This window comes from Pseudopodoces humilis, chromosome 1 (assembly GCF_049639895.1).
Source record: "Pseudopodoces humilis isolate 2021_Gansu_Grassland_sample_001 chromosome 1, ASM4963989v1, whole genome shotgun sequence".
Lineage (NCBI taxonomy): Eukaryota > Metazoa > Chordata > Aves > Passeriformes > Paridae > Pseudopodoces > Pseudopodoces humilis.
In genome coordinates, this window is record NC_142200.1 from 98,131,299 (window position 1) to 98,145,854 (window position 14,556).

General features: G+C 42.0%; 1 protein-coding gene across 1 annotated transcript in view; it reads right to left on the bottom strand.

Annotated features, from left to right (window-relative positions):
* VPS41 (VPS41 subunit of HOPS complex) overlaps positions 1–14,556 on the bottom strand; it is a 112,675-nt gene that overhangs the window by 54,928 nt on the left and 43,191 nt on the right. The window contains exons 5-7 of the mRNA XM_005529935.2: positions 14,091–14,165; positions 1,841–1,903; positions 627–692 (exon numbers count right to left, since the gene is read on the bottom strand). Coding sequence (XP_005529992.1) covers positions 627–692; positions 1,841–1,903; positions 14,091–14,165 — 204 coding nt within the window. The remainder of the gene's footprint in view (positions 1–626; positions 693–1,840; positions 1,904–14,090; positions 14,166–14,556) is intronic.

Below are 14,556 nucleotides of genomic sequence, written 5' to 3' on the forward strand. Positions count from 1 at the left end.
CAGCTGCAATCTGGAAGAAAGAATTGTATCCTACACTAATACACATTTAAAACACCAACTGAATCCAAACAGAAGACTACCTAGAGATGTAAGTGCTTAGAATGGGGTAAGCTCTACCATACCAGGAACTCCCTAGTTAATTTTAAGAAAACCAACAAAACCCCATGGACAAGAGCTGATGAAGATACTTGGATTTATCTCCTTAAAATAAAATCTCAAACAAACAAACAAACAAAACCCCACCCCAAAAAATCACCCACAGGTAACCCAAGATCAACATGCTTTGTAAGAGATCAGGTTTAAGGTCTAACCTCTGCTCCCACTTCAACAGATTAAAACGGAGAAAATCTAGCCTAGGAAATATAAATTACCTGTTTTTCAGGCTATGTAGACAAAATGGTATTTCTACTCTGAATCTCAACTTGCTGCAACATGTTTTTAACATAAAAAGCACACTTTCTCTCCCCCTGAAATATCTTTTAATTAACAACAATTTAGAATACAATGCATAAAGAGAAGGAAAAAGCAGAAGTCTTTGTTCTAGGTGTTAAAAGTCACATACATAACCTTCTGAGCTATATCAAAGGGCTATTTATAGGTAGCCAAAGTTCATTGTGAATGCTTACCTTCTTTCCTCCTGTTACAAATTGCTTGAAGTGGGATCTTACGAAATGAGGATGAACAGCAACAATCTGGAGATGGTGGGGGAAGGGGGAAAGAGAGGGTTGTGACTTAGAAAAGAATTTACATGAAGCACAACATCAGTTTTTAAACTAAATAACCTTTTGTCAATTATCAAGAATTACAGCTGAGTTCCTTCTCTGAAGTAAAGCCTAGTTGTTTCAGACATTTGTTTGCTTTTCCTAGAAGAGAAGACAATTCTTCATATTATATTCTGTATGACAAGTGTGATACTGAGGGTCATGTTACACTGAATGTGTACATTCAGTACAGAAAACACTACTTTTCTGTACAGCAGGCTGTAGAATTAGGGCCAAACAGAACAGGACTGCTGCAAGCAAGAGTTACCACAATTACATCTGGTCTGGGGTCTGCCTAAAAGGCACACACACCTCAGCCCTGTCAGAGGACAATATTATGTAGCATCTTACAAAGTCTCTTTGCCTTACATTTTACATGACAAGTGTGGACATCCAGCTGCATGAGTAGTAAAGGCCTTAGGAGGCAAGTGAGTCACATCTGGCATGTGTGAAAACTTAATGATCCCATTCCTTTCCCCGCACCCTAAAGAGCAGCTGCAACATGGAAGATCCCAAGCAGCTAAATGCAAACATTTGCCCCCATCATCTTTTCTCCTGCAAGATAAGTTTGCTGTTAAAAAGATTTTCCCAATACCTAGTGGAGGTCCTTTTTTTTCAACAGCCAGGCAGACACACTTCTCTAAAGCGGAGTTGAACTCAAGTTTTCCCTTCAAATAGGATACATCAATATCACTGCCCATTGCCTTATTTTCAGGAAGGTTTAATGGATATAAACTGGTTTTAAAATATTGACCTCACATTTAGCAGAACTCTTAGAATTTGTATCACAAGTCTACAAAGAAATGTTGAGATGGGTAAACCTGAAACAGGACAATTTCTCTTTCACTTTCCCTTTTATATTTGAATAACTCTGTAACACTTCTTACAAAACCAAGATTGGCTTTCTTCCTACCTAACCAGATCAAAAGCTTTTATATTGAGACAGAAAACTGTTTTCTAGTGACTTGAATAACATTGCAAGGAAGTGGTATTCCTCTCTCTCATTTAGATTGAATGTGACCTTTCTGTTATTAAAGACAACACCACCGCAATTACTAAAGATTAAAACAAGCACTTACTTTAATAGGACAGTCAAACGTTTCATGAAACTCTTCTGCTGAATATAATCCAAACACTTGAACCTGAAAAAGTATATTGAAAAACCAAAGTTATTTACCTAATTTACACTGAACAATTAACATTGAAAGTAAAAACATAACAACTAGAAGATTAATTTGAATGCTAACAGTAACATTTTTTTTCCTTAAGGAGAAGAAGACACAATTAACAATTCAGAACTAATTGATATAGTCCGGTATTCTACTGTGACATATCTCTAATTTGCAGCAGTACAGAAGTACTTTTATGAATATTTTTCCTCTTTTTTTTTTTGTTACAATCACAGTAAAAACAATAAGTTCCTTTTGCTTTAGGCTGATCAAATCTGTTTAACAGATAGGAACCTAACTATGATAAAAGCAACAGAATAACATTCAGGAGAAAATAAATTAAAAATTCTTCCTTTCTGAGAAAGAATGGTAGGATTTTTTCCCTCCAAGCAATACAGGGTTTACATAAGAAGTTTGTGACAATAAAGCAGAACCAGCCTGTAATCCAAGTTCCATATATTTCTAGGCATCCTCTCCTCCTCCCAAGTGCATACAGTACTATTTTGTTTTATTCCATGATCACTGGAAATGTCTTTCTGTGAAGATTCCTCCCTTCTCATTTGTATCGAGGTAGCAGACCATTTAACAGTCAGCAACAGAGTTGCAACCATAGGCAATCATAGTATCTATCAGAATTAATCCGTCTGAAGAAGCGTCAATATTGGATTTAAAAAAAAAAAGTTTCTACTGTCAAGAGAATTAACAGATTTTTTAAATGTTTCCTTGTCTCTAGTTCAAGTACAGAGATATCAAGTGTTTATGAAATATTGTTAGACTCAGATGATATGACTACAGAATAAGGTATCTTCAAGATTTTTTTAAGTGCAGCCCTCTTTTGGACTCATGTCTACTCATTCAATACACAATATTCCCTTTCCTAACTCTCAGATGAGACAGTTGACAATCTGATTCCTGAAGAACTTAGGAATGAAATGGGGCTGAAGACTTATGGCCAGGAATTAGCAACTGATTTACTAGCTATGATTTCCAGAAAAAATAATAACTGGCTTGCTTTTTCATTATGTTTTTAAGAGGTTTCCACCCTCTGTCAGAAGTTGTTGAAACAAACTCATCTGAGGAGGGATAGACACCACTGGAGGAAGGGAGAAAAAAGAGCATCTCATGGAGCAATGTATCTGACAGCAGATCTATTTAAGGAGGCTCTCAGACAGGCTTCCATTATTTTCTGGAAAATTTTCTGATAAAGGTAATTCCTTCAGTAACTCTGCTCTGCATGTTCAGCATTGTACCCAATGCTTTTAACCTTATTTCTTTCTTCCCATCATGATTCCTTCAGGGGAAAAATAATTTTTAAAAAAATAGTAACAAGAAAATATAAATCCCTTTAGAGGGAAGCCTGAAGAATAAAGTCAGTAAATATCAGTAATGGGCCACAAAAAGTGAGGCTTAATTGCTCTAAAAAGATCAATTCAGAGCACAAGAACCCCCAAAATTCCTGCAGACAGTTATGAAGACAGAGCAAAAATATTAAACTTCAGGGAAACTACAAGAGGAACTAAGTCATCAGCAAGGAAGTAGGACATCCTTAGAATGGCTCCAAATTCAGCAGTCTCAGTGAATTTAAAAACATCTCCACCATCTCCTTTCAAGCTTGTCTCCTGGATACATCTCCTAAGCAGCATTATCAGCTCAGTCCATTACTCATTAGCGAATATACTGCCCCTAACAACATGCTTTAAAAATACTTCTGCATGCACTGTGTCGGGCTGAGCTACTGCTCCAAAGGATTAGAAAAATCAATATTTGGAGACTGTGAGATGTATCACAAAGCTGTGATTATGTAAGCCAGCCAAAGGGTTGTATTTGAATTGGACCTGGCTGTAAGCCTAGAAAACCTTTGGGCTGATGTCTAGAGGATTTTGTTTTCTGGGTTTTCATCAGTTGGCACATCATATTCAATACAACAGCCTACATAAAGTAAGAAACAGAGGAAAGAGAATATAAGAAAATAAGACAGAAAAGAGAAAGCAGAAAAAAAATACATGGCTAAAACATAACACTAGAAATTCTGTGAAAGCAGAATCCTCAAAAATTACAAAATAGCCTTCTCAAATTAAAAGCAATTAATCAAAATTAGCAACAGTGCCTTTAACATTTTCCTAATATATCACTGAATACGGCAATATGATATTTCTTTTAGAGTATGACAACAAAATGGAATGGGCTAAGAGGAAAAAACAACTCTGCAGAAAATACATGTTATCATGTTTACTCTAGGGACATCATCTAACAGTTTATTACTTCTTAATGTCTCATAGTCTTCAGAAAGAAAGTGATTCTTTAGCTATTACAAACCTATATTGGATTTATCTATTTCTGCTTTCCAAGCCCACTCTGTTCACAATGCTCTTAGGCAGCTGGAAAAAAGTATTTTATGATCCTACTACATTTTGCTAGTCCTGTCTGATTTTAAACATCCAGAACCCACCACTCCAGTGCATGCAGACTTAGCTGCTTCTTTGCTTCCACATGTGGAAGAAGTAATCAACCATCAGTGTTCAAAAGGCAGGAAAACAAGTCATATTTCTTCAAAAAATGTGTCATACTTCACAGATATTCTTAACATCAATGCTGTTACAGGCATTAGAGATGACACTAAAACATGCAAGCACATGGGTTTTCAATGAAATTTATATTTCTTCATTTAAAAAAACCTTACAAGCCAGCATAAGGGTGCCAGTTACACTCTTCTTATGTAATCATATGGGAGCTTTAGCAAAATCGGGAGTCAAATCCAGGTTTTTCAAGACAATTAACTACGTTCAAAACTAACACAAAAAAACTAAAAGTCTCCACAATTCTGAAGATGCAAGCCTGCTTCCAGTTCTATTTATATGAGCACCGAAATTGTCTTACACCCTAACATTTCAATACCCAGCAGATAGATTAGAGGGTTAATACTAGTTATGATTTCTGCTCCTTTCCATGCCAGTGGTGATCAGCTACAGCTGACTTCATTAGAAAGGATGGTTTTCAAAGAACCAAATGTGTAAGACAGAAAATGTGCAAGTGGTTCTCAAAGCATTTGTTGGACATGTATGACATACATGCAATGGGTTTTGACATTGGGTCTGGATGTTGACTGTCAAGAAAAGGGTTAGAAAATTGTACTGTGCTTCTGTGCTCTCCCTGCAGTCTACACAGCTAGATCAAATCTAGTTTGAGGGTCAGAAAAAAAAAATAGTAGTAAAATAGTAGTAGTAAAATAAAATATAACAGTCAACAGAAGATACGAGGAGGAGGTCCTCATCGTAAAGCCTTCCCTCAAGAAAATAAATGGTTTCCATCTCTACCATATTGGACTCACTTTGATATGTGAAAATGCACTCTGCTTATCACAAAAGAGAACACATCTTCATTAATTGGTAGAATATACTTGCAGCTGACTCAGAATTCCCAGGCCTCTTCATCACATCTGCTTTTTTCTTTAAAACTGATTTAAGAAAATTAACCTGTTTTACTTTACTGCTTCACTGTTTTTCCCCCTTGTTTTTTGGTTTTTTTAAAAGTATTTCACCACTTTTACAATACTGAATCAAGTTAATAATGACTTTGTAACTACTTGTACAACTATTTTAACTTCTTACAATATCAACACTCCCACCATAGTAAGGAAAGAGCTATAAGGAATGAAAGTGACACTTTTGTAATGACCAGAACCCAGAAGTGCTACATTATCTAGCCAGGAATCTGCCATTTTCTTATACAGTAGCACAACATACAAGTATGTATTTTAATCAATTTTAGGAGTATATTATTTCACAGACACGAGCCTTTCTGGATCACATGGAAAATCTAACTTCTAAAATACCCAAATCTTTCAAATCTCCAGATGAGGTTTTCACAAATGTAAGAATATGGTGAAGCATCAATGTCCCCGGACTCTAAAAATGCAAATATACTGAATATTTTACTTGTGATACTCCATCCCTGTGGCCATGGGACTATATTTTAGACCGCCTTTTATAGTATGCAATGTCACACACTACATCCACAATAGCTATTTCACTAAATGAAGACAGTCGCCATTTAAAGTATTGAAGTTTCTTCAAGGAGAGCCACACCAGAGTAGGGACTATGGGGCTTTTAGCATTTCTGAAATTAAGTATATTTAATATTAACTTAGTATACAAAAAAAAATGTGTATGGCTTGCTGCCTCACTGCAGCATAGTGGATACTGACAGTCATCCACAGTCACATCTGAGGAGCCCTTACAGCAACAGCATGGGCTTGCTCCCCAACACCACAGGAAAACCTAAACCAACAATGCTAGCTCAACGTTTTTATTAGCCTGCACAATTACTGACCCCTGCCTTATTTTGCTTAGACAAATAGGATACTCTTGTGGTGTTTCACACAGGATGTAAAATTCTACAACCACTTTGATAGGCACTAGTATCCTAATTACTGTGTCAAGACAGTGACATCAAGATATCTCTCAGAAATAAGAGGCCTGGATACACAAACTGTCTGTCTGCATGTTGAGGGAAAAATAAAAACGTATTTGGAGTGAAAAAAACCAAATGTATACAGTCTAAAGGGGTTGTTTCCCCATTTTTCCTATTGCAAAATCCAGTTGTATTTTAATTTAGAGAACTTCTACTGAATGCAGCACTCCTCCTCCCCCAAATCTACTGTGTAAGAAATGTTCTCCTGAGTAAGTAAATTGGATATTGAGAAATTATTGAAATGATTTTTAATGTACTGCATTTGTATATGGGCACGATATTAAAAAAGAAGCTTAAATACACTCTGTGAATTAGAATTTTATCATTGCAAACCAACATTAGAAAACACTGTCATTGACTGAAAAAACAAAAAGACATTCTTATAACTGGAAAATCAATCACCAAAACCACTAAATGTCACAGCTCAACATTCCAGAGAAGCACTGATAATTGTTAGTTACACACTACACAAATGATGCATGTCTTCAGCCAAGGAAGTAGGTGTCAGTTTTTTAGGAAACTGTACATATATTGATTTTACATTTATTTAACGTGGCTGTTGTAAGACACTTTATTCTTCTGATAAACTATGATTGTTTATCAAAAGATTCTGTAATTCAAGAGAAACTGTCCTGGGGTGACTTTATGATACTGGTATCCCCAATCGTCTGGTTTATGTTATATATTAAGTTCTGCACCTTTAAGACTGGCTTTGAGAGCAAGAGAGGGGGAAGAAGAAGCGCGCAGTTTGTGTTAAGGAAAAACATCACTCCCACACATCCCGCTCCTGGACTGTGGTGTCTGCAGCACGGACAGACAGCGGGACAGAGCTTCTCTCTGGATTTTAGTTAGTTTTAGCTAGCTGAGGCAGAGGAGTTCCCTAGACCTTTGTTTGTTTTTTTGCCCAATTTTTCTTGGATCTGTGCAGCCTGCTCTGGACTGAACACCCAGCCAAACCCGGGAGCTCACGCCTGTGCCCACCGGGGCCTGGGCCTCGGCACTTTCCAGCGCCGGAGGGACTGATAAGAACCTGAGCGAGCCGAGCTACACCACATGAAAAGGACTTTTCTTCCTAGACTTGCCATCCCATCGAACAGCAAGAGGTTTTATTATTTAATATTAATCAATTTCTGTTAAATAAACAGCTTTTTCCACTTCTCTCTAAGGAATTTTTTTTCTTTTCCCGGACCAGTTAGTGGGGAGGGGCATTTCCCTGGGGAAATCCCCATTTGGAGTTTTCCTTCCTAATTTGCCCTAAACTAAGACAAATACAGTTTTTTGGCGCCCAACGTGGGGCAAGAGAAAGTGGAAAAACCTGTACTGAGTGTTGGTTGTATTTATTCTGTATTGGGATAAAGCAGTCAGTAGCCATGTTGTTTGGATACATAATGTCTCTTGGGGTGGAGGCCTTCATGTGGACCTGGTCCCTAAAAGTTTTTGAGGTTTTAATACCTGTCTTTGCCCTCTTTCACAGTAGAGGGGCACGGATTAGAATGGTTATTGTGCTGGGCTCGGTGATAATGATTTATAGGAAGTTTATAGAACTACTGAAGTTTCTGTCAGGTATGTTTGGGTCTATGGTTTCTCCGCCCGACCCTGCCACCCAGTCCCAGTAGCTCATTTTGGGAGTTTATTAGTAATTGCACCCAGTTTGTTAGAGGAAGACCAGGGGATGAGGCTTTACAGCCTTTTCTTTCCTTCTTCTCCTTTGAATCTGTTATGTCCCTCTTTGAGAAATATCCAGTTTCCCCTGAGTGTTAAGGATACCACATTCCTGGTCACTTTCCTGGTAGTTCAGCTGTTGAGCTTCCTCTATATGTCTGCAACTTCTCTAGAGTGAGGGCTGAGATATCCAGAGGAGCCAACGAGACCCCTGCCCCAGAAGTAGACTCAGGTGTGGGAAATCCTGAGTGGTGTAGAGAATGGGAGAGAATGGGCCGGACTCTGAAGGAATTTTCTGATCCCCCAGCCTGGGAATTTTCACGTGAACAAATTCAGAACCCAGATGAAGTAGGGAAATATCTGGAAGAGAATTGCTGTGATGATTCTAAGAAGAAAAATATCATTGCAATAAGCTGGGCCCTAGCGTATGCTTATCGCACGCTGCTAGATACTGTAGGGCAGGCAGATAAATCAGCAGCTACCCCAGTCACTCAGGCTGCAGCCAAGCCAGCAGCCAAACCAGACAGTGAGCCTAAGCCAGCAGCCAAACCAGACAGTGAGCCTAAGCCAGTGTCTGTTACTCCTGCCACGAGAGGCATGAAATTCAAAACCAAAACCGATCGGCCAGTAGATGATGATAATGGTGATGCGGGGGAAAGACCCTCAAGACCAGCAACTGATCAAAAATCCGAAGGCACTGGTGAACCTTTCTCCCTGAAGGACCTTCGTGGCCTGAGAAAAGATTACACTCGACGAGCTGATAAATCTATAATTAGTTGTTTAGTCGGTCTGTGGGATGCTGCATGTGAGGCAACGGTTCTGGATGGCACTGAAGCGAGGCATCTGGGGTCCCTGTCACACGATCCGGTTATTGACCAGGAGATGATGAGGGGGGCTGACCCTTATAGTCTCTGGGAACGGGTCCTAAGAAGCGTGGCACAAAGATATCTGTGTGCAGACGATCTCTATATACAGCAAACTCGTTGGAAAACCATAGAACAAGGCATTCAGCGTTTGAGAGAAATGGCAATAGTAAGAGATTGTCTTTGTGGTGACTTAGGTACTAGAAATCCAGACTTGGTGCCATGTACATCTGTGATGTGGCGAAAACTTGTTCGACTTGGGCCACAAGAATACGCTTCTGCTTTAGCAACAATGAAGCGGGATGACCGGGAGGAGACTGTGCTGGATATGGCGAAGAAGCTTCGAGCATATGCAGATACCGTGCATGGCCCCATGCAGGCAACAATTGCAACTGTGAGAACAGATATGCAAAACTTCCAAAACAAAATAGAGGAGAATCTCAAGAAACTCAGGGAGGACCTTCTTCCAGTCTCGGCAGTACAGACCAGGAGCCCTGGTACTCAACGCAGAAGTTCCCCAGATAGAGAGAAAAAGCTACGAGCTGAGCTGTGGTTTTTCCCTCGTGGCTGTGGAGAAAACTAGAAAAGATGGGATGGAAAATCTACTGCTGCTCTGGCAAAACGGATGCTTGAATTGGAAGACAGCAAGACTCAGGGGGATACTCTACCAAAAAGAAAGCCGCTCCAGTAGCCTGTAGTCAAACTGACAAGTATGATGATGACATGTCTGACTCCCTTGAAGGAACCTCCAAGACATATACCCAAGAAAAGAAGGATAACCAGGCTTAGAGGGGCCCTGCCTCTAGCCAGGTAGAGGCTAGGGAAAACCGTGTCTTTTGGACTGTGTGGATTCGTTGGCCTGGCACATCAGAACCACGAAAATATGAGGCCTTGGTTGACACTGGTGCAACAGTGCACCCTAATCCCATCAAGATATGTAGGGGCAGAATCTGTTTCTATTGCTGGTGTGACAGGGGGATCACAGGACTTTACTTTAGTGGAAGCTGATGTGAGCCTGACTGGGAATGAGTGGAAGAAAACACCCCATTGTGACTGGCCCAGAGGCCCCCATGCATTTTGGGCATAGACTACCTCCGAAGTGGGTATTTTAAGGACCCAAAGGGGCTTAGGTGGGCATTTGGGATAGCAGCTGTAGAGACAGAGGGCATCAAGCAATTGAACACTTTGCCTGGACTGTCAGAGAACCCATCTGCAGTAGGACTCCTAAAGGTGGAAGAACAGCGAGTACCAATTGCCACCTCAACGGTGCACCGCCGACAATATAGAACAACTCGAGATGCTGTGATTCCCGTCCACAAGATGATCCGAGAGCTGGAGAGCCAAGGGGTGGTCAGCAAAACCCACTCACCCTTCAACAGCCCCATCTGGCCTGTGCGTAAATCTGAAGGAGAATGGAGATTGACTGTGGACTATCGTGCATTAAATGAAGTGACTCCACCGCTGAGCGCTGCCGTGCCAGACATGCTGGAGCTCCAGTACGAGCTGGAGTCCAAGGCAGCGAAGTGGTACGCCACTATTGACATTGCTAATGCATTTTTCTCCATTCCTCTGGCAGCAGAATGCAGGCCTCAGTTTGCCTTCACGTGGAGGGGAGTGCAGTACACCTGGAACCGACTGCCCCAGGGGTGGAAGCACAGCCCCACCATCTGCCATGGACTGATCCAGGCTGCCCTGGAAAAGGGTGAGGCTCCAGAACATCTGCAGTACATTGATGACATCATTGTCTGGGGAAAGACGCTGAAGAGGTCTTTGAGAAAGGAGAGAAAATCATCCAGGTTCTCCTGAAAGCCGGTTTTGCCATCAAGAAGAGCAAAGTTAAGGGACCAGCTCGTGAAATTCAGTTCCTGGGGGTAAAGTGGCAAGATGGACGGCGTCAGATTCCTACTGATGTCATCAACAAGATCACAGCAATGTCTCCACCAGCCAACAAGAAGGAAACGCAAGCTTTCCTAGGTGCCATAAGTTTTTGGGAGGATGCACATTCCTGAGTACAGCCAGATTGTGAGCCCTCTTTACCTGGTCACCCGCAAAAAGAACACTTTCCAGTGGGGCCCTGAACAACAACAAGCCTTTGCTCAGATCAAACAGGAGATCGCCCATGCAGTAGCCCTTGGCCCAGTCAGAACAGGACCAGATGTGAAGAATGTGCTCTACTCTGCAGCCGGGAGCCACGGTCTGTCCTGGAGCCTTTGGCAGAAAGTGCCTGGGGAGACTCGAGGCCGACCACTGGGATTCTGGAGCCGAAGCTACAGAGGGTCCGAAGCCAACTACACTCCCACAGAGAAGGAAATCTTAGCTGCCTATGAAGGAGTTCAAGCCGCCTCAGAAGTGATTGGCACAGAAGCACAAACTCCTCCTGGCACCCCGACTGCCAGTGCTGGGGTGGATGTTCAAAGCAAAGGTTCCCTCTACCCACCACGCCACCGACGCTACATGGAGCAAGTGGATCGCCCTCATCACGCAGCGCGCCCGTATAGGAAACCCAAATCGCCCTGGGATTTTGGAGATAATTACAAACTGGCCGGAAGGTGAAAACTTTTGGTCTCATTGAGGAAGAGGAGCAGGAACAAGTGACACGAGCTGAAGAAGCTCCACCGTACAACCAACTGCCAGCAGAAGAAACACGCTATGCTCTGTTCACTGATGGTTCCTGTCGCGTCGTAGGGATGAACCGGAAGTGGAAAGCAGGCGTATGGTGCCCCACACGGACAGGTCGCAGAGGCCACTGAAGGAGAAGGTGGATCAAGCCAACTTGCTGAACTCAAAGCTGTTCAACTGGCCCTGGACATTGCTGAAAGAGAGAAGTGGCCAAAACTCTACCTCTACACTGATTCATGGATGGTAGCCAATGCTCTGTGGGGATGGCTGGAAAGGTGGAAAAGGGCCGACTGGCAACGCAGAGGAAAGCCAATCTGGGCTGCTGATGAGTGGAAGGACATCGCCACCAGGGTAGAGAAACTGTCTGTGAGGGTCCGTCATGTAGATGCCCATGTCCCCAAGAGTAGGGCTAATGAAGAGCACCGAAACAATGAGCAGGTGGATGAGGCTGCAAAGATAGAGGTGTCAAAGATAGACTTAGATTGGCAACACAAGGGAGAGTTGTTCCTAGCTCAATGGGCCCATAATGCCTCAGGCCATCAAGGTAGAGATGCCACCTATAAGTGGGCACGAGACCGAGGGGTGGATCTAACCATGGACAGTATTTCCCAGGTTATCCATGACTGTGAGACGTGTGCCACAATCAAGCAGGCCAAGAAGTTGAAGCCGCTATGGTACGGTGGGCGGTGGTCCAAATATAGATATGGAGAAGCCTGGCAGATTGACTACATCACACTGCCCCAAACCCGCCAAGGCAAGCGCTACGTGCTCACAATGGTAGAAGCCACCACTGGATGGTTGGAAACCTACCCTGTGCCTCATGCCACTGCCCGGAACACCATCCTGGGACTTGAAAAGCAGGTCCTTTGGAGGCATGGCACCCCTGAGAGGATTGAGTCAGACAATGGGACTCATTTCAAGAATAACCTTATAAACAGCTGGGCTAGGGAACATGGCATTGAGTGGGTGTACCATATCCCCTACCATGCACCTGCTGCGGGAAAAGTGGAGAGGTACAATGGACTGTTAAAGACTACCTTGAAAGCGTTGGGTGGGGGATCTTTCAAAAAATTGGGAGCAACATCTAGCAAAGGCCACCTGGATAGTTAATACCCGAGGTTCCACCAATCGAGCAGGCCCAGCCCAATCCGAGCCCCTGCATAAAGTAAGACGGAGACAAAGTCCCAGCAGTACATCTCAGAGGTTTGTTAGGAAAGACAGTTTGGATCAAATTCTACTTCAAGTACAGACAAACCCATTCGTGGAGTTGTTTTTGCTCAAGGACCGGGTTGCACATGGTGGATAATGCGGAAAGATGGAACAACACAATGTGTACCTCAGGGAGATCTGATGGTTAGGTGAAAATCATGAATAAATGCCCTTGTCTGTATATAATGTATGTGTTGTAGGGTTAAAATATATATATATTAATTTTGATAATAAAGTTGACGATATGGGGAGATAAGGGGTGGAATGTCCTGGGGTGACTTTATGATACTGGTATCCCCAATCGTCTGGTTTATGTTATATATTAAGTTCTGCACCTTTAAGACTGGCTTTGAGAGCAAGGGAGGGGGAAGAAGAAGCGCGCAGTTTGTGTTAAGGAAGAACAACACTCCCACACAACCCGCCCCTGGACTGTGGTGTCTGCAGCGCGGACAGACAGCGGAGAGAGCTTCTCTCTGGATTTTAGTTAGTTTTAGCTAGCTGAGGCAGAGGAGTTCCCCAGAAAATTTTTTTGTTTTTTTTTCCAATTTTCTTGGATCTGTGCAAGCCTGCTCTGGACTGAACACCCAGCCAAACCCCGGAGCTCACGGCCTGTGGCCCACCGGGGCCTGGGCCTCGGCACTTTCCAGCGCCGGAGGGACTGATAAGAACCTGAGCGAGCCGAGCTACACCACATGAAAAGGACTTTTCTTCCTAGACTTGCCATCCCATCGAACAGCAAGAGGTTTTATTATTTAATATTAATCAATTTCTGTTAAATAAACAGCTTTTTCCACTTCTCTCTAAGGAATTTTTTTTCTTTTCCCGGACCAGTTAGTGGGGAGGGGCATTTCCCTGGGGAAATCCCCATTTGGAGTTTTCCTTCCTAATTTGCCCTAAACTAAGACAGAAACATTCATAAAGTGTGTGAAAATGAAAACCACCAGCCCACAGAAATCATGTCCACAAAATCCAATTTTGTGGATTTATAGCAGAAAGGCATTAAACTACTGTCTTGCAGGAACAGCAGAGTAGTCACTGAAGTATAACTGGCACAGCAGTAATGATTAAGTTGACATGTCCTCCTGTCACAGCTGTTAATCAGCTTAATAGCAGTTACATTATTGACATTCTTGTAATTACTTTTCCTACAGCATATTTGTGCAAAATATATTTGACTTTAATTTTAAGTATTCAAAGGTGAGTTCAGTTCTCAATATGTATGGTCAAAATAGTGGTACTAAATGCAGGATTCAAATCCATATGTTACCACTATTATCTTAGTGTTAATACTAGGACTACCTGCTACCTCAGCAAATATATAAATAGATTTGTTGTACCTTCCCATCTTCTGAGCAAACACCCATGTGTTCTCCACTTTCATCCAGGCTGATCTGATTTATCTTTACTGGGCTCTAGAGAAAGAAAACAAACAAGAAATACTTTTAAAGTTACATCACAAATTACACACTTTAACATTCCTTGCACAATGGAATATTTACATGTTAACAACTAAGTAATGTTTAGTTGCATGAACCAAAAAACACAGAATAGGTATTTCCGTGACAAAGCCAAAAGACAGTCTTCTTTCTAGCCTTCTGCCCAGCTCTAAAATTTTAACTTTCCTTTTGCAGTTGCCTGCCTCAGGGCTCTGGAAGTCTCATGAAGTCCCAGGCTCCCAGACTTTAAGCATCTGTGCCTGTGCACCATGGCTATTGGTTCCCACTATCAAAACTTTGGATATAATGGTGACCACAAAGGCATCAGTGCAACTGAAAACTTCTCTAGTTTGGTCTGATGGCTAGG